Source organism: Bombina bombina, chromosome 2 (assembly GCF_027579735.1).
Source record: "Bombina bombina isolate aBomBom1 chromosome 2, aBomBom1.pri, whole genome shotgun sequence".
Classification (NCBI taxonomy): Eukaryota; Metazoa; Chordata; class Amphibia; order Anura; family Bombinatoridae; genus Bombina; species Bombina bombina.
The window spans coordinates 1,319,446,143-1,319,467,909 of NC_069500.1; the positions used below are offsets into that span (position 1 = coordinate 1,319,446,143).

The 21,767-nt window shown below is 38.9% G+C and overlaps 1 protein-coding gene across 1 annotated transcript in view; it reads left to right on the forward strand.

The window, feature by feature from the left end:
• TRMT44 (tRNA methyltransferase 44 homolog) overlaps positions 1-21,767 on the forward strand; it is a gene marked incomplete in the record, with an annotated part of 256,632 nt that overhangs the window by 86,778 nt on the left and 148,087 nt on the right. The window contains 1 exon segment of the mRNA XM_053704178.1: positions 17,583-17,802. Within this exon segment, the coding sequence (XP_053560153.1) occupies positions 17,583-17,802 (220 nt within the window).

The following is a 21,767-nucleotide window of genomic DNA, read 5'->3' on the forward strand; positions in this document are numbered from 1 at the left end:
CCTTCTAATAGTGAACATAGACTTGATGGTATTTTATAAGGTGACGACAAACTGGAATGTGGTGCAAGGATGGGGACGAGGGAAGAAAAATATATATGTGTAAGAATAGATTAACTGAATATGGTGACGAAAGTATCATTAGATGATACAATCATTTATCTACTTAAATATCAATCTAGTGACTACATAGAATTTAATGAATATAACCACTAAACTATTGTATTGATAGTACATTTAAATGAACATGGAATAATTATTTAATTCGTTCATTCCTTTAGGGTATACACAATCCATCAGATAGATCCATTTGGTTTCCATTTTAAGGAGTGAGTTCTCCAAATCACCCCCTCTCAGCCCCAATGATATCTTGTGTATACCGTAACATTGCAATTCTGAGGTCTTAGATTGATGGTGTTTCATAAAATGTGACGCTACAGAAGTAATTTTTTTGTCTTTAGACAAGTCTTTAGATGCATTCCTGATATTGCGTAGATGTTCCATGACTCGTGTGTGTAGTTTTCTCGTCGTCATTCCTATATAGGTCTGCGGACAAGTACATTGTAGAGCATAAATAACTCCAATGGAGTTACAACTGATGTACATTTTAATAAGGTGTTGGTTGCCAAATCTGTCAATGATGGTCTTTTTCTTATTGATCATGTGGCTACATGTGGAACAGCTACCGCAGGCAAATGATCCCTTTTCAGTTATTCTCCGCTGGGGATTTTTCTTGATGTAATGACTTGGAGTGAGTAATTCTTGTAAATTACATGATCGTCTATATCCAATGTCTGGTTTATCTCCAATAAATTTGGCTAGATTTTCATCTAGTTGTAATAAATGCCAATTTTTGCGAATTATATCTGCAATTTGGTTAGACTGATCATTGTATGTCAGTATTAGACGTGTTTTTTGGTCAGTTTTCTTGGTTTTGACTTTTAATAGATCAGCTCTGGGGGTTTGATAGGCTCTGCTTTTAGCTTTCCGAATAGATCTTCTACTGTATCCTCTGGTCAATAATCTCTTTTCTAGTTCAGATGCTCTCTTTTTGAAAGTTGCCTCATCCGAGCAATTCCGTCTCATTCTGAGAAATTCACCTACTGGTAAGGATTTGGTGGTATTAGGTGCATGAGCACTTGTGGCATACAGAACATTGTTTGTGGCAATTTTTTTCCTATAGAGATCAGTGCTTAGACATCCATTATTTTCTTTGTGGATTCGTAAGTCTAGAAAAGAAATTTCAGTTTGGCTCTTTTCATAAGTTAGCCTGATATTCAGATTGTTTTGATTCAGACTTGATAGAAACATTTCGAGGTCAGTTTGAGTGCCTTCCCATATGAACATGACATCGTCAATATATCTTATCCATAGAGGGATATTTTGGATATATTGATCGTTGGTGTCTGTAAATACATAGGTTTGCTCCCACCAGCCAAGGAACAAGTTGGCATAGGTGGGAGCACAGGCTGTACCCATGGCGGTACCCTGTGTTTGGAGATAGAATTTGTTATTGAACAAAAAGTAATTTTTAGTAAGGACAAATTGTAATAGATCCATGACAAATTGATTGTGTTCATCTCTTTCAGTGCTGTCCATATTCAGAAAGTGTCTGACTGCATTGAGTCCTTGTTTGTGATTAATACTGGTGTAAAGTGATTCCACATCCGCAGTTACTAACCAAGCATTTTTGGAGATGTTAATACCTTCTAGTTGTTGCAGTACTTCCATCGTGTCACGGACATAGGATGGGAGTTGCGTCAAAAATTGTCTCAATCTGAGATCAATATAAATGCTTGCCTTCTCTGTAAGATTTTCGTTACCAGAGACAATGGGACGACCTGGGGGTTGTTTCTGATTTTTATGGATCTTAGGGATAAGATAGAATGTAGCTATTTTGGGGTGCGGAATGGTCAGGAATTTTCTTTCTTTATTGGTGATAATACCATTTTTCTTCGCCATCTCAATCAACGTGTTATATTGTTGATGGAATTGTACTGTGGGATTTCCCCATAGTTCCTTATAACAATCTTTATTTTGAAGTTGAGTGATAGCTTCTTTTACATACATTTCTTCTGGCCATATTACAATGTTGCCTCCCTTGTCCGCATTTCTGATAATCACATCTTCCCATGATTCCATATCCTTTAGAGCTTTTCGTTCTTGAAAATTTAGATTTTTAGTTTTTGGAAGGATATTTATTTGGTTTATGGAATTACACACCACTTGGTTGAAGGTATCTATGCTTGAACTTGTGTTGTTAGAAGGAGTGAACTTGGATTTGACTTTCAGGAGGGTACGCCATTCTGATTGTGCTGATGGCAGTTGTTCTTTTAATAAATCTTCTAAGTTTTGGAGAGATTCAAGCTCTTCCTCTGTTAGATTGGACGGAGCATCCAAATTTGGTTTGCTATCAAAATGTTTTCTTAGCAACAACTTACGTAGGAATAACTGAATGTCTTTTATAGTTTCAAATTTATCCAGCTGAGAATTTGGGCAAAAGGATAAACCCTTTGATAGTACATTCAGGTGATGTTCTGATAAAATGCGATTTGATAGATTGATTATTCTTAGTTCTTCATTCTCATTGTTGAGAAAGGACTGGGATTCCTTTTGTAAGGTTTGTTTGTCTGTTGTTTGTTCTGTTTTTTTGTTGTTGTGGGTTCTTGTGTGTCTTTTGTTTGTTCCTCCCACCTCTTCTGGTGGCTCCGTATCTGTGCTTGAATCTTCCTCTAAAAAAGACTTCCTTTTTCTATTATCAACAATTTTGGATGTTTGTGAAGTGGAAGGATCTGTGGTTTCTGATCTTAGTACATTATCATTGTTATCACAGTCTTCTGGTTCTGTGTCAGATACATCTGTTTCCACAATGTTTATTCTCCTATGAGTTCTCTGGTTGGAGATATTAGATTGATTCTTCCATTTGTAAACTTTGTTGTTGTTGTAGTCTTGGATGTCTCTTTGTAATTTCCCTCTCTTAGTGTTTTTAATTTCAGTCTCATATTTGTCTAGTTCTTTTTGGTATCCTTTGTATGCATTTTCAAATTCTTTTAGATTTTCGAAATTCTTTAGTTGTTCATTCTGGGTTTTAATAATCTCCTCTAATCTCTCATATTCATATGTGTCATGTTTGATGAGAATTTTCATCAGTTTGTTTGAACATTCACTTAAGGCTTCTTCCCATTCCTCACTGAGGTTTCTCAATTTAAATTCGAATGCCGGGAATAGCTGGATTCTGAGTCCTCTGGGTATCAGGTTTCTCTGTATGTACTGTTCGCAGAATTGTTGATCCCACCATAATTTGTCTTGTTTATACAAATTTTTGTGTAGATCTCTCAATAATATATCTAAGTTGTTGGAATTAATATCTTGATTTCCTACTGTGGGATTTTGGAAAACTTCATTTAAGTCAGTTAATCTCTTTTTTTCTCGGGTTTGTTTGTCTAAATCAAATTTACTTGCCATAGTTATTATAATATTGGTAAGTGTGTGCTACAATGTTGCTAGAATCCTATACAAATATAGGTGTAGTTCAATTGAAAACAAAAGGGTGCAACAGCACTACACTAGTGTGGGGGAGATGCTTTTATCAAAATGGATTGATTTCCTTAGCTTGAGTGCTTATGCATGAATTAATTAGAAGGACAGAATCAACATAGAGGTTGAAAAAAGTATGCATTTCTTTAGCACTTCCAACCCACATTTGTGATCACCACAACAGTAGATTGTTTTTGCACACCCTAATATAGCATTAAGTAATCCTATTTGACCCCCTCATCTCGTATAAAGTCATCACGCACCCCCACCCCTTCCTCCTACACCTAGTCACCTTCTCTCTCCCCCCTCCACTCCTTATACATGACCACTTAGCGATGTCTCTATGTATTTAAATTCAAGTTCACATCTCACTTCTTATTTCCATATTTGATCCCTTATTTAGATAATATATATCACTCGATTCAGGGAACACAACTTTTATACGATGCAGGTACAAACTAATAACATAACATGTCACTATCCTTTTAATAAAAATAATATAAAAAAATATACAATTTTGAATATAACCTGATTTTCTGATATAAACATATAACAAATAATAATCGTTCAAATCTAGGTATTGAACTAGTATTGAATAAATGTGGACAAGTATATAAACGTCAATGTTGACTTGCTATTTTGTGATACTTATTCCCATCACACTCCAATCTTATATCTATTTGATTATGCATCCATTTGAAATATCAAAAATCTACACATATGCCTTTTCTAATTGATAACCACAATGCATCCGTTTTTCCATTTCCAACCCCACTAATATACCTAGGAACCAATCCTGTTCTAAATAACATTGTGTAATTCTGATCACCGTGCCTCCTTGAGTTAGGATGGCCCGGATTGGATCCAGATTGCTAACCAGGGTGGAGCTTAGGTAATAAAACACCCCATGGCGCGAGCGCGCGCTCACCTTTGAAAAAGCCGCTATTAGGTCGGCGAAACATGTTAGGGGAGGGTGTTGAACCTTTTTCAACCCCCATTATTTTTTAAATTCAGCATTAAGTTAGGGCCGCTTAAATCAGCAATATGGCTATCTGAATCAGTATACAATAGAACGAGTCATATCTATATTGTGATATAAACTTAACTTGCTACAGCAAGACTTTCTATAACTTAACTCAGTGTGAATCCGTGGTATGCTTGACAAGTTATTTTTAGAATTTAACTTAAAGGAGCTGTGAATTTGAATGTTTGAAGTGTGTGTCAGTGCTAATAGTTGTCGCTTGAATTTCAAAGCGATACTTAAATAAGCTATACTATCCATCCACCTATAAAGATATTATATGAGAGTGCTTCCTAGAAAATCCACAACAGCAATATAAATTAACCTCTTTCTAGCACTCAAGGTTGAATTTATGTACCTAGATGAGAATTCAATATTGTTTTCAACAGCCGCTACCTGAGCAATATAGAAATTACTTGGCACTATAAGCATAGGTAACCATAGATACTTAACATTAAGGGCTATAACCTCAGGGAATTTTCAGGCTGTAATAATTATTTTTCAAAAAAGGCTTACACAGAAACGTGAAGATTGATACACTGTTGCTCATGTAACCTCACTAGTTACAATATATTATATATTTAAGCAATTGGGCAGCACTCCTCTATATAATGAGTTACAAGCTTAACTATGAATAACAGCCAGTGCACACACTACACAACAAGTTACATCACTTCCAGAGAGTGACAAACCACACACAAAACTACTAATAGACTTTGAAGTAGTCAGTGTTAACTATTTTGTACTATTAGATAATAATTAAAATCAGAATACAGATTGTAGACTCAAAGCAATCTAAAGCACATGAGTCTATGACAATAGACATTAGACCGCCAACAAAGCAAACTAACAGATTGTGAATTAGTATATGCCCTCTACTTTGGATTTCCAGATAACAATCCATACTAAAATAATGATTGTAGATACCAGGCAATCCAAGCATATGAGCCAATGATAAAAGACATCTGGCAACATACAAGATAAAATCTGGGTATTTCAATTATATTTACTTTCATAAATAATTGTATTATCTGGTATTACCAGATAACAATTGAAATCAAAGTACAGATTGCAGACACAAAAGCAATCTAAAGCATATGAGCCTATGGTAAAAAACATCAGACTACCAATAAAGCTAACTAACAGACTGTGAATCAGTACACATCTACTATCCTGTATTTCCAAAAAATAATACAAACCTTAATAATGATTGCAAATATAAGACAATCTTAATACATGAGCCAATGACAAAAGACATCCAACAACCAAAAGTATAAAAACCAGGTACTTCACCTACACTTACTTTTATAAATTATTGCTCATCTAATTGAGCACAACTTGTTATTATTATTTTTTCTCATCATCATCCACAATACTACTATAAATAAGAGAAAAATATAATAAACTTAAAATTACCAACTTGATAAACCTAAAAAGTACCTAACTTACCACTGAGTTATATAGATACTCAGAATAAAACTAACACATACTTATTCTTTCGTCTTCTCTCTGGATATTTTAATACATTCCATCTCCTTATTGCTTATTAGGAAATATAACCCGATTTTCACACTTCTACAATTCAATCACACAGTTTAACTGCACAGTGGTATTTGACTGACTCGTCCCACTGGCCCCTACTTTTTGTGTTTTTTAACTTTTTATGTTGTTTGTTCTGGTTTTTAACGAAACTAATAAAGGTTAAATTTTAATTTAAATCACCAACTTCAACCCACTAATGGTGTTCTGATTACAAATTTACATGGGGAGAATGAAGTGCTAAAGAAATGCATACTTTTTCAACCTCTATGTTGATTCTGTCCTTCCTGTCACTACTTTGTCAATGAACACTACATATCAGATATCGGATTACATGCAATGATTGATCTTGGATATAATACAAATTACGATCCTGCATATGCCTCACTGACATGTAAACAAAACAGGGTTGCAGTACCGCCCATAACTGACATAACCAACCAACAATCATTACCATGGCAGTAACCATACGCCCCTAGATCATGATCAATCATGAATAGGTTAAAAAGCACTAAGAGTGTGACTGAAAGTGGGTATTAGCAGTTTAATCATTTCATCAAGACATTAGTTCAATCCTGTCACCACTTTACCAATGAACATTACACAACAGATATCGGATAAAATGTAGTGATTAATATGAGATATAGTGCAAATTACGATACTGCATATGCCTCACGGACATGTAAACAAAACAGGGTTGCCGTACCGCCCATAACTGACGTAAACATCTGACAATCATGACCATAACAGTAGCCACACGCCCCTATGCTAAACAGATGATGAGGATTGGTCAGACAGGGTGTGCGGTTAGAAACAGTTCCAATTAGCGTTAGTCTTTGTGTGATGATTTGCGGGAGGGGAGGACATGGTTTGTTCCAATTGGTTAGTCTTTAAAAAGTTATAGTGTATTTAATCGGGTGGCACCCATGCTTCGGTTTGCTAAACTTATGACATTGAGAAAGGCCGCTAAGACGGACGAAACATGTTTGTAACTTATATTATAGTTCTATTTATGTCTTTTACCCCTGTCACCTGATGCCGACGGCTGCAGATATCGGCCAGGAAACAGGGGGGTGAATGAACATATTAGTTTTTATTTTAAATTGACTTCCTAGGTACTCCATAAGAATGTTAATTCTCTTCTTATTTTAACCATTAATTATTAAAGTATTGTAGTTTTTATTACCTACACTATTACACATTTAATAGGGAAGAGTGCTTATTATTGTGTGTTACATGCATGATAAAAAAAATAGCAGAAATTAAGAGATCACTTTTTAAAGAATCATATTTGTAAATGTGCAAACAAAAATTAGTAGATGAATAAAAGTACTTTTGAAAGGTTGACATATGTTTCCCCATGGGTTTCCCCATTTTCTCCAACCAAGAGCACCACTTCAAATCTGGTGTACAAATGTTCTCATCTGTCAACACTGAGCAATCTTAGCTTGAGAGTATAACATTTTATGCAGATGTAAAAATCTTAGATAAAATGCCTCCTGGCATCTGGAAAGTCCTTGCATAAAGGGGCAGTAAACTGGAATGTAATTAAAATATATATAAAAATTAAAAAAAAAATCATATCTGCCAAAAGGGCTCCTACCGTTTTGTCTATTGAGGAGGAAACATTTCTGCATGGTTTTAAATATAATTTCTACAAGTCTGTCTCACACTGTGCATAGTGGTTTAGTGCACACTCAGAAATCCTCAAAAATACTAATGCTTTACTCCTTGTAATGACATTTCCTGCGCTCAATAGAACTCTGCTGTAGTGCCCTCAGGTGGCTTCCAAAATTAAAAATATATATATATATATATTTTTAATAATAGTTGTGCTTGCCTCATGGCATATATATATATATATATATCTGTATTGTGTTTGTATATATATATATCAATCAATATATATATATGTGTGTGTGTGTGTGTGTGTGTGTGTGTATATATATATATATATATATATATATATATATATGTGTGTTCAGAGAGAGGAAGTCACTCACCGGTTTTGACATAGGGAATTATTTATTCCTTTAACATAGCGTAACGTTTCGGGGTGTTACTCCCGTTTTCAAACAGACAACCAGACCCAACATAAAACAAATCCTTAAATGCCCTCTTACCTCAATCACCCAGTGCAGGTGTTGCTCGGCACGGAGTGTGCATCATCACGCTGCACCCGTATCCTAGCAACCACTAGTAAACAAACATCTGTGTGACAGGCGTGTATTAAAAACAATATTACTGACTATATTCCTAAATTCAGGGCCAGCACTGTCCCATAACAGACCTACTAAATCTACAAATCAAATGCATTATGTTATACACAAGACAATGATAATGATATACCGGAGCCGTAGCCATCGACTACAGGACTGACCTAAGATTACATTTGCTTACTAAACAGTCACAAACGATACTCAAAGACAATTCTGCATTAATTAGTCCACCCGTATCAGCTATATTTACATGAAAATGGCATCTGCATGCTTACCTTAAATTCTTACTGTACTTAACATTCTACAGGGTAAAAGCATTGCATAGACCTGATTAGGCTACTTTCGGCTGTACGCTAACCAGGACAGGCATTATGAGTCTTTTTAATGCCAGACCATAGGTAATAAGCCTTACCATAAATAAGCATTCAGCAAACATCTAAGAAAGGATACAAAACAACAATCATAAAATAAATATAGAAATAAAGAAATAAAGAGAAAATAAAAAGAAAAGAAAAAAAGGGAAGAAGGATAAAAGAAAAAGGACAAAAAAAAGAAAAGAACAAAAATGAACAAAAATAAAATAAAACATAATAAAAAATATAAATAAAAAATATATAAAATATAAATAAAAATAATAAAAATAAAATTGAAAAAGGTTAAATAAAGAAACAGACAACCTAAACAAAAACAACAAAAACAAACATAAACACAAAGTGAACAAACCAAACATAAAAATTCAAAGATGAAAATGATGAAAGATATAATCGTAACCAGAGGACTGGGATTATAGGAAGCTATGCCATTCAAGTTTAGTGTTTAATCCTTTCAGGATTATAGTCTCCAACTCAAAAGTCAATCTCGTCTCTCTTTGAAGAAGCAACCTATTCCTATCTCCTTGTCAGGGTGCCAGGAATCAGACTGAGACGAGAAGTGCAAAAATAATCACACCTTTATTAATAGCAAAAAATAATAAAAAGTCCACAAGTCAAATAACAAGCCAGGAGTCAAAACCAGAGCTGGTAGTCAGACGAGCCGAGTCAGGAGCCAAAGTGAATAGTCAGACGAGCCGGAATCAGGAACAAGGAAAACAGCAGAGTCAGGAACAAGTCAGGGATCAGGAACCAGGAAGGACGTCAGGCAGCCAGGTAATACACAGGAACTCTCACAAACAGGTCTGAGACAACGCAAAGGCAAAGCATACTGAACAGAGGCCCTTTAAATAATAAGTGATGACATCACAATTCTGAGACTGCATCCTGTCTCACATGGATGATGCACACCAGTCTGGCCATAAAAGGAAGTGCAGGAAATGAGCAGCATCCCCCATAATGCCCCAAGTCAGGAAGAGAGGTGAGTAAAATGGCTGCCAACAGCACATGGCAAACACAACAGGGAAAAAACCCTGACAGTACCCTCCCCTCAATGACCCCTCCCCCATGGGAGGACAAAAGGCTTATTGGGGAAACGGGCATGGAAGGCACGGAGGAGGGCGGGAGCATGAACATCAGAGGAGGGAACCCAAGAACGCTCCTCCGGACCGTAGCCCCTCCAGTGAACCAAATACTGTACACAGCCCCTGGACATACGAGAGTCAATAATGCTGCTGACCTCATACTCCTCATGGTTGTCAACAAAGATAGGACGGGGACGAGGCAGCACAGTGGTAAATCGATTACAAACCAATGGTTTCAAGAGGGAGACATGAAAAACATTGGAGATGCGCATAGCAGGAGGAAGGTCAAGAGCGTAGGCCACAGGATTGACCCGTCGGAGTATTCGAAAAGGACCAACATATCGGGGAGCCAATTTATTCGAAGGCACACAAAGGTTCAAGTTGCAGGAGGACAGCCAAACTCTCTCACCAACCTGGTAGGAAGGTGCAGGCAGACGCCTACGATCAGCCTGGAACTTTTGGCGCTGCATAGAACGATGAAGGCAATCCTGAATCTGCACCCACGTGGAACGGAGTTGCCGGAGATGCTCCTCCAAAGCCGTAATACCCTGAGACATGAATGAATTGGGCAACAAGGATGGTTGAAACCCATAATTCGCCATGAACGGGGATATCTTGGAGGAAGCATTAATAGCACTATTACGAGCAAACTCTGCCCAAGGTAACAGTTCAGACCAATTATTGTGGTGATCTGAGACATAGCAACGGAGGAACTGTTCCAGAGCTTGATTAGACCGTTCCGCAGCCCCATTGGATTGAGGTTGATATGCCGAGGAGAAGGAAAACTGTATCCCCATTTGAGCACAAAAGGAACGCCAAAATCTGGAGACAAACTGGCTACCCCGGTCCGACACTATCTCCTTGGGTAACCCATGTAAACGGAAGACCTCCTGGGCAAAAATTGAAGCAAGCTCCTGAGCAGTAGGCAGCTTCATCAAGGGAATGCATTGTGACATTTTAGAAAAATGGTCAACCACCATAAGGATATCAGTATTGCCATTAGAAACAGGGAACTCGACAATGAAGTCCATGGAAAGATGTGTCCAAGGACGCTCACCATTAGCAGTAGGTTGAAGAAGACCCACAGGAAGACGTTGAGGAGTCTTATTCTATGCACAAACTGAGCAGGAGGCAGCATACGCAGCAACATCAGAACAAAGACCTGGCCACCAGAATTGTCGAGTGACAGACCAAATCATTTGGTTCTTGCCTGGGTGACCTACGGCTTTAGGATAGTGGTAAGTGTGCAAAAGTTTAGTTTGAAGATTCTCAGGAACAAAACACTTACCACTAGGTTTCTCAGGAGGTGCATTGGTTTGTGCAGCCAGTATCTCCTCCCCCAAGGGAGAAGTCAAATTAGTACGTATGGTAGCAAAAATATGTTCAGGAGGTATAACAGGAGTAGGTACAGACTCCTCCTTGGACAAAGGCGAAAATTGTCGAGAGAAGGCATCAGCCCTAACATTCTTACTACCAGGCAGGTAGGAGACCAAAAAATTAAACCGAGACAAAAATAGCGCCCATCTGGCCTGTCGGGGCGACAAATGTTTTGCTTCAGATAGATAAGTTAAATTCTTGTGGTCAGTAAGAATGAGCACTGGTACGCTAGTACCCTCGAGAAGATGCCTCCATTCCTTGAGTGCCAAAATTATGGCCAGTAATTCCCTGTCTCCAATTTCATAATTGCACTCCGCTGGAGACAATTTCTTAGAGAAAAAACCACACGGATGCAAGGAACCATCAGGCGTAGGACGTTGAGACAAGAGGACAACCAGTCCAGTCTCAGACGCATCGACCTCAAGAACGAAAGGCAGGACTGGGTTGAGGATGAGCCAGAACTGGAGCGGCAGCAAAGGCAGTCTTAAGACTATCAAAGGCCTTAATGGCAGTAGGTGACCAATAGAGTGGATCATTCTCTTTACGGGTCATGTCTGTGATAGGTTTGACCAAGGAAGAAAAGTTTTTAATAAACTTTCTATAGTAATTGGCGAACCCTAAAAAAGGTTGAATAGACCGAAGACCAACTGGGCGAGGCCACTGCAGAACTGCAGATAACTTGTCAGGATCCATGGAGAACCCTGCAACGGAGATAACATAAGCTAGGAAGATTACTTGAGTCTGATGGAACTCACATTTCGCGAGTTTACAAAACAGGCCATTCTCACGTAGTCTCTGAAGAACCCGTGTAACATCAGAACGATGAGCCTCAAGTGTGGGTGAGTGTATGAGGATGTCGTCTAAGTACACCACAACACACTGTTGCAACATATCTCGTAGGACATCATTAATAAATTCCTGAAAAACAGCAGGAGCATTACAAGATACTCATAATGCCCGCTCCTGGTGTTAAATACTGTTTTCCATTCGTGGCCCTCCTTGATCCTAACGAGATTGTACGCTCCTCTCAAATCAAGTTTAGTAAAGACCATAGCTCCCTTGAGGCGGTCAAAGAGTTCCGTAATGAGCGGAATAGGGTAAGCATTCTTAATGGTAAGACGATTAAGACCCCTATAATCGATACATGGCCTTAACTCGCCACCCTTTTTCTTCACAAAGAAGAAGCCAGCCCCTGCAGGAGAGCAGGATTTGCGGAGGATTCCCCGCGACAGAGCATCGGCAACATACTCCTCCATAGCACAATTCTCTGCAACAGACAGAGGGTACACCCGGCCCCGAGGAGGAATGACTCCGGGTTGCAGGTCTATGGCACAATCGTAAGACCGGGGAGGAGGCAACATACCGGCACGCACCTTGTCAAACACATCTAGGAACTCTCGGTACTCCTCTGGCAATTGAGATACCGAAGAAGTGCACAAGACTTTAACTGGTTTCCGAAGACAAGTGAAAATACATTGCGGGGACCACGACAAAATTTCGGACCTGTGCCAGTCGAGACTGGGATTGTGCTTTTGGAGCCAGGGATAACCCAGAACAACTGGAAAATGCGGAGAGTTTATCACCTGGAACTGGAGGGTTTCAAAATGGAGAGCCCCAACAGCCATGGACAACGGAGCAGTTTCGTGAGTAACGAGTGCGGGCTGAAGGGGCCTGCCATCAATAGCCTCAATAGCAAGCGGAACGGACCGAGGCAAAACAGGAATGGAGTGCTTTGATACAAGAGCCTGAGTGACTATGGAGGAGTCCACCCAGGAAAGGACAACCGTGACCAAAGGTTTCTCCTTAAGTGGTTCCGGGGACGAGGATAAACCACCCAAGGTCTGCCCCCGACAGGACCTTAGGTGTGAGCGTTTCCCGGCCGTGTAGGACAAGACTTCAAAAGGTGGCCCTGTAACCCACAATAGAGGCAGAGCCCCTCCCTCCTCCTAAAGGCCCTCTCCGCCGCGGAGAGATGCGTGAATCCCAACTGCATCGGCTCAGCAGTACCTGGTGACTCGGGACCAGGAGGCATGGGAAGCGTGGGTGGGAACGAACACGTAGGAGACAACGGAACAGTAGGCTTCTGCAAGCGCTCCTTGAAATAGGGCCTCTCTCTGAGTCTGATGTCAATTAGGATTAAAAAAAGACACCAATGCCTCGAGATCCTCTGGTAAATCTCTGGCAGCAACTTCGTCTTTAATCGCATCAGAGAGCCCATGAAAGAAGGCGGCAACAAGGGCTTCATTGTTCCAACCTACCTCTGTGGCAAGCGTACGGAACTCAATAGCATACTGAGCAACAGATCTTGTACCTTGCTGAATGGACATGAGTCGTTTAGCAGCAGAGGAGGAGCGAGCCGGAACATCAAATACCCTTCAAAAGGAGGCCAGGGTAATTTGAAATCACAGGTTTATTAGTCTCCCACAAGGGATTAGCCCAGGCAAGAGCTGTGTCAGAGAGTAACAAGATGAGAAATCCCACCTTAGCTCTGTCAGAGGGAAACGCCTGAGGTAACATCTCAAAGTAAATGCCCACCTGGTTCAAAAACCCTCTGCACTGAATAGGATCGCCTCCATATCGCAGAGGTAGAGGTGCAGAACCGGACATGCTCCTGGTAGGCATAGGTGCAGCAGCGGAAACAGGAGCAGCCATAACTTGCGGGACACTTTGGTCCAAATGTGCAGTGCGAGTCAGCAGGGTTTGCAGGGCTAGTACAAATTGATCCAAGCGGTGATCCTGTACATTCATCCTGGAAATGATGGCAGTTAAAGGTAGATAATTAGCAGCATCAGGATTCATGGCCTTTGCGTAATGCCAGGGTGCCAGGAATCAGACTGAGACGAGAAGTGCAAAAATAATCACACCTTTATTAATAGTAAAAAATAATACAAAGTCCACAAGTCAAATAACAAGCCAGGAGTCAAAACCAGAGCTGGTAGTCAGACGAGCCGAGTCAGGAGCCAAAGCGAATAGTCAGATGAGCCGGAATCAGGAACAAGGAAAACAGCAGAGTCAGGAACAAACCAGGGATCAGGAACCAGGAAGGACGTCAGGCAGCCAGGTAATACACAGGAACTCTCACAAACAGGTCTGAGACAACGCAAAGGCAAAGCATACCGAACAGAGGCCCTTTAACCCCTTAATGACCGAGGACATGCAGGGTACGTCCTCAAAAAAAAAGGCAGTTAACGCCTGAGGACGTACCCTGCACGTCCTCGGTGTGGAAAGCAGCTGGAAGTGATCCTGCTCGCTTCCAGCTGCTTTCCGGTTATTGCAGTGATGCCTCGATATGGAGGCATCCTGCAATAACCTTACATGGCCATCCGATGCAGAGAGAGCCACTCTGTGGCCCTCTCTGCACCGGACATCGATGGCCGGTATCGTTGGTGGGTGGGAGCCGACTTGGGAGGCGGGTGGGCGGCCATCGGTGTATCCTGTGTCATCAAGGGGGGCGGGATCGGAGGCGGGACCGTTAGGGGGCACGCGCGTGCACGGAGGTTGTCTTGGGCGGGTGGGCGCGGGAGTGGGTGGGAACCGCTACACTACGGTAAATATTGTTAAGAAAAAATGCCCTAATCTTGTTTGTGCAAAAGCACAAAAAGAGATTGTGGAGGGGTGGGGGGTTGGTTTTGTGTGGGGGGAAGCTACACTACAGAAAATGTTAATAAAAATAAAAAAAAAAAACATGTTTTCTTCTAAACTGGGTACTGGCAGACAGCTGCCAGTACCCACGATGGCGCAGATTAAGTTAGAGTGGGAGGGTTATAGAGCTGTTTGGGGGGGATCAGTGAGGTTGGGGGCTAAGGGGGGGATAGTAAACAGCAGCATATGTAAATATGCTTTTTAAAAACACAAAAAAACAACAAATATAGCTTTTATTTTAGTACTGGCAGACTTTCTGCCAGTACTTAAGATGGCGGGGACAATTGTGGGGTGGGGGAGGGAAGAGAGCTGTTTGGGAGGGATCAGGGGGTCTGATGTTTCAGGTGGGAGGCTGAGCTCTACACTAAATGTGATATTAACCCTGCAAGCTCCCTACAAGCTACCTAATTAACCCCTTCACTGCTAGCCATAATACACGTGTGATGCGCAGCGGCATTTAGCGGCCTTCTAAATACCAAAAAGCAACGCCAAAGCCATATATGTCTGCTATTTCTGAACAAAGGGGATCCCAGAGAAGCATTTACAACCATTTGTGCCATAATTGCACAAGCTGTTTGTAAATGATTTCAGTGAGAAACCTAAAATTGTGAAAAATTTAACGTTTTTTTTTAATTTGATCGCATTTGGCGGTGAAATGGTGGCATGAAATATACCAAAATGGGCCTAGATCAATACTTGGGGTTGTCTACTACACTACACTAAAGCTAAAATTACCCCAAAAAGCTCCCTACATGCTCCCTAATTAACCCCTTCACTGCTGGGCATAATACACGTGTGGTGCGCAGTGGAATTTAGTGGCATTCTAATTACCAAAAAGCAACACCAAAGCCATATAAGTCTGCTATTTCTGAACAAAGGGGACCCCAGAGAAGAATTTACAACCATTTGTGCCATAATTGCACAAGCTGTTTGTAAATAATTTCAGTGAGAATCCTAAAGTTTGTGAAAAAAATTGTGAAAAAGTGAACAATTTTTTTTATTTGATCGCATTTGGCGGTGAAATGGTGGCATGAAATATACCAAAATTGGCCTAGATCAATACTTTGGGTTGTCTACTAAAAAAAAATATATACATGTCAATGGATATTCAGAGATTCCTGAAAGATATCAGTGTTCTAATATAACTAGCGCTAATTTTGAAAAAAAAAATGGTTTGGAAATAGCAAAGTGCTATTTGTATTTATGGCCCTATAACTTGCAAAAAAAGCAAAGAACATGTAAACATTGGGTATTTCTAAACTCAGGACAAAATTTAGAAACTATTTAGCATAGGTGTTTTTTGATGATTGTAGATGTGTAACAGATTTTGGGGGTCAAAGTTAGAAAAAGTGTATTTTTTTTTCAATTTTTCCTCATATTTTATAAAATTTTTTATAGTAAATTATAAGATATGATGAAAATAATGGTATCTTTAGAAAGTCCATTTAATGGCGAGAAAAACGGTATTTAATATGTGTGGGTACAGTAAATGAGTAAGAGGAAAATTACAGCTAAACACAAACACCGCAAAAATTTAAAAATAGCCTTGGTCCCAAACGGACAGAAAATGGAAAAGTGCTGTGGTCATTAAGGGGTTAAATAATAAGTGATGACATCACAATTCTGAGACTGCATCCTGTCTCACATGGATGATGCACACCAGTCTGGCCATAAAAGGAAGTGCAGGAAATGAGCAAGATCCCCCACAATGCACCAAGTCAGGAAGAGAGGTGAGTAAAATGGCTGCCAACAGCACATGGCAAACACAACAGGGAAAACCCTGACACTCCTCCCCTCTTCATCTCTGGTATATGATCGATGATCATGTAGCGGAGATCCGCCACATTGTGTCTATGCTCCTGGAAGTGTCTGGCCACTGGTTGATTCGACTCTCCTTTCTTAATGGCTTGCCTAATGGCACTCCTGTGATTAGCCATCCTTGTCCTCAGGTTATCACAGGTCTTACCTACATAGAATAGGCTGCACGGACAGTGTAGTAGATAAACAATGTAAGGAGTCGTACAGGTTACCCTGTGCTTAAGAAAGTGTTTGTTTAGTAAGCGAACATAATCTTAGGTCAGTCCTGTAGTCGATAGCTACGGCTCCGTATCATTATCATTGTCTTGTGTATAACATAATGCATTTGATTTGTAGATTTAGTAGGTCTCTTATGGGACAGTGCTAGCCCTGAATTTAGGAATATAGTCAGTAATATTGTTTTTAATACACGCCTGTCACATAGATGTTTGTTTACTAGTGGTTGCTAGGATACGGGCGCAGCGTGATGATGCACACTCTGTGCCGAGCAACACCTGCACTGGGTGATTGAGGTAAGGGGGCATTTAAGGATTTGTTTTATGTTGGGTCTGGTTGTCTGTTTGAAAACGGGAGTAACACCCCGAAACGTTACGCTATGTTAAAGGAATAAATAATTCCCTATGTCAAAACCGGTGAGTGCCTTCCTCTCTCTGAACATATTGGATTTTTTTTCTGACGTGCACCCCGGTACTGGTTGGATACCGTGAGTGCTAGGCTACACCACAGAAGTTATATATATATATATATATATATATATATACAGTATGTGTGTGTATATATAAATATATATATATATATATATAGTCATTACAAAATGTAATTAATCAAAACAACATTTCTAAAAAGTGCATAATTGGATTGGATGCCATGTTTAATAAAATGCCATAAATTTACAGTAGTTATTTTTTGCTGGAAAGAAATATACATTGCATATGTTCTTCTAATTAGTTAAAATTAATATTTATTTACTTTTTTTTAGGTCAGTTTCTCTGCACACTTTATATTCCGAAGACTGGGATTCTGATGGAGTCGTATATCCTAAAATCACTTGGATGAAAAATGAGCTGCTGTCTAAAATAGCAAAATGGTCCATAGAGGACAAAAAGAGTGAATTTAAAAGCACCCTATCGCTCATTCCTGTGGATAAATATAGCAAGCTGTATCAGAGCCTGAAGGAGAAATACAAAGATATGGTGAAGGTACTTGGAATTCAGCATGCGCATATATAACTGGTTTTCTAACAGTGCTTTCCTCAGATGAGAACAAAAGTAAAATGCTCTATTTATTTGAAATCGTAAAATGCAGTTTCCATGTACACAGACATTTTTATTTCGTCATGTGCTCCAGTGTTTTTTTTTTTTTTATATATTCGTGGCACAGCAAAGAAGTGATTGATAAAACATCACAATATATTTAAAGTACGACTAACAGTAGAACACAGACCTAGAACAAATTCACACATTCATTATAAATTCTATTTATAAATGGAATTTCCACCTTGGTTGTACATAATTATGTCTGGTATGCAAGTAAGTGCGTATTGGAATATTTTAGTGATAAAGGGCACTTATAAAATCTTATTTAAGGCTCCTATTTCTTAGGAATTTTCAATTTTGAGATAAATATGGGCTAATATTTGTATTTTGACTTTTGATTATTAAGACTAATGTTCTCCTTCACATTTGCAGAAAAACAGGAGGAGGCTGCACAACAGTGTGCATATAAAATATAGCTTATAATCGAAATCCATAAAAACAGACATGACAGACATGGAGGCTGCAAGTAGACTGGCTGATGCGTTTCACGCCCCCTAGTGGTGCTTAATCATGGACTAGTGGCATAAGGGAATCATCCTCTCTTATAAAGCATGTGCATAATTATCCCTAATTTGCAGCACATGTGCGTAAATAAAAACAACATACTTATCATGATGCAAAAGACCATACATAGAACCCTATTAGTACATGTTGCCAACTAAATAAATCCCAACTATTACTTAGACATAATTGCTACACAAAGTAGCTTATATCCCATTCCATATTGAGACCTAGGAGATTCCTGGTTTTTAGATGAATATACAATATAATTCCTTTTTTTCTAAGATTTTGTATTTGTTCCCTCCCCTTGGCAGAGTTTTTGGTAAATCAAACCTACAGAGGTAAAATGAAGACTATTAAAATGTCTTTCCACTGCAGAATCTCCTTGACATTTGTTCTGCTATTTGGGTATTTCTAATGACCTATTATTAACATTTGAATATCTAATGTAAAGAGACAGTAATCACCTTACAAGACATTTCTATTTTGTTGTTATAGAATAACCTATCAGCCAAGTCTTAACATTTTTAAAACAAATTAACATCTTTTTTTACTGCAATTACTTTTCAATAGCCAAACTTCACCCAATATTTGCTTGATTTGGTGGATTCAATTTCGGCTTCAGTCTACAGACAAGGTTACTCACTGTCATAATGTTAGTATAGAGTACATTGTTTTGCTGCTGTTGTACAATAACGTCAATCAGGGACAGATATAATGCAGTGTTAGCCTTGAAAAGTCAGCAGGGTGCATTTCAAGTTCTGAGAATTAGAAATGTATAATTTTCAGAGCTAAATTACATGAAAAGGAGGAGAAGTAAATAATGAAAATATATTTGCAAAGTTGTTTCATTATGCATAACTAAATATTTTATATAAAAACCTCAAGGTGTTTACTATCCCTTTAATGATCATATATTCTATTGTAACTTTTGAATATTAATTCCCATGAAGTCCAAGCGAATCAGCATTTGGATGTTACATTTGATAGTTAAATGTTAAATTCAATGAGGTATTTTTTAATTAAAACTATTATTAAATATTAGAATAGGCAAGCATTCCATCAGATCTTTGACCAAATGATTGGGTCCAACATGTCAGGTTTAGGAAATGTCCAGAAGAAGACCCAAATGCTAGGGCGAACTTAAACAACACCCTTGCACTCTGAGTTTTATCCAGGACGTGACCCCACGACAACTTGAATAAAACAAGGTACTCACGATATGGAGCAGTGTCGGTCTGAGACTTCTGGGGAGAGAAAAGGAATTCAGATATCAGCCGGATAGACTTTTGAAAAAGGAGCTGTATTCAGGTGGTTCAGGAATAGTCCTCCTCAGATCCAGGAATGCAGGAGTAGAGAACTTATACTCAGACAGAAGGAGGGTTAAACAAGAAACAGTTAATAATGCAGGAGTTGGAAACTTGAAATCAAATAATAAGAGGGTTAAACCCAGCCAAGTCAGTAATGCAGATTCTGGCAACAGGTTATCAAACAATTTGAGGGTTAACACTGCATAGTCAGTACTTGCAGAGTTTGGCAACAGGTTATCTGGCAGTTTGAGGGTTAACACAGAGTAGTCAGTACAAGCTGAGATTGGCTGTTTGTGGGTTAACACAGAGTAGTCAGTACTTGCAGAGTTTGGCAACAGGTAATCAGGCAGTTTGAGGGTCAACTCAGAACTAAGAGCACAGGAGCCTCGAAGGAACAAACAAACGGGCACCGCAGAAACCAGAAGCCTGGGCTATGAAGCCTGAAAATGACGTCAGCTGAAGGGACGGCTAGACGTCGCCATGGCAACCTAAGCACGCAAGGAGGACCGCCGGAGCTTCCCGGTGGCCGAGCGTGACACAACATTTGTATTTTTTTTTAAATAAATACATATGCTAAAACAGTCTCAATCTCCATTTTAAGCATCGCCTTCCTAGCACATAAATATTTTTATTTCTGGAGAGCATTTCATTATTGCACTGTTTCTTCTTTCTGCACTTTTATCTCCCTTCAGTTTCTAATACAACACGGTAATCTGCAATAAATCCAGCACAGGGACATTATTTAAATTTGAATATCCAGTGTTGTTTTTGTTAGCAGGGGCTATCAATACATTTTCATTGGTATTACAAATATGACAAATATGTATTCAATGGATATTTCTTATCCTCTCAAATAACAAAAATTATGGTTAGAGAATATTTTTGCAAGTATTTTTGTGGCCTCCATAACTGCAAAAATGCACATTGGAATTTTTATGAATATTTTATAAAACTTGTATTTGTAAATATCTTTATCAGCAGGGTGTATTTGATTTAAGTCAAATCAATTTAAAACACTAGTCTGTAAGACACGGTTTAAAGGGACAGTCAACACCAGAATTTTTGTTGTTTTAAAAGATAGATAATCCCTTAATTACCCATTCCCCAGTTTTGCATAACCAACACAGTTATAATTATACATGTTTTACCTCTGTAATTACCTTGTATCTAAGCCTCAGCAGACTGCCCCCTTATTTCAGTTCTTTTGACAGACTTGCATTTTAGCCAATCAGAGCTGTCTCCATGGTAAATTCACGTGCATGAGCTCAATGTTATCTATATGAAACACATTAACTAATGCCCTCTAGTGGTGAAAAACTATCAAAATGCATTTAGATTAGAGGCGGCCTTCAAAATCTAAGAAATTAGCATATGAACCTCCTAGGTTTAGCTGTCAACTAAGAATACCACAACAACAAAGAACAAAGCAAAATTGGTGATAAAAGTAAATTGGAAAGTTGTTTAAAATTACATTCCCTGAAAGTTTTTTTGGACTTGACTATCCCTTTAAATAATTATTTTCTCCATAAAGACTCATTCTTGCTTTTTTGTGGGGGTACTCACCGGTACTGAGTACCACTACCTCTGCCATCTCGTTTGTAATCATGTAACTACTCTAGTTTTCACAAGAGGGGGCTGCAAATTATATCAAGCATTGTAAATAAATCTGTCCCTTTTTTCTTTTCTCAAAGTTACTGAGCATAATATATCAATCAATAATCAGTAAGTACCGGCACCTTTTTTTATTTTATATTTTACAAAAAAAGCACTGTACCTTTTTTTTTTTTTTTTTGTGAAATGTTGATGGTCCATAGTCCTCCATATCATATGGGATATATTTCCCACCACTAGGAGGAGGCCAAGGACCCATATAACAGCTTAAAATCCTTCCCACCTCTTGGCTTAGTAGGAGTTGGTTGAGAATAGAGTTTGTTCCAGCTACTTGATTATGGATATAAACTTTCCAAAGGTTTTCTTGGTATTCCTTTAGGATTTCTAGAATCCTTTAATTTTTTTACAGGATGGCCTTGTAAATGG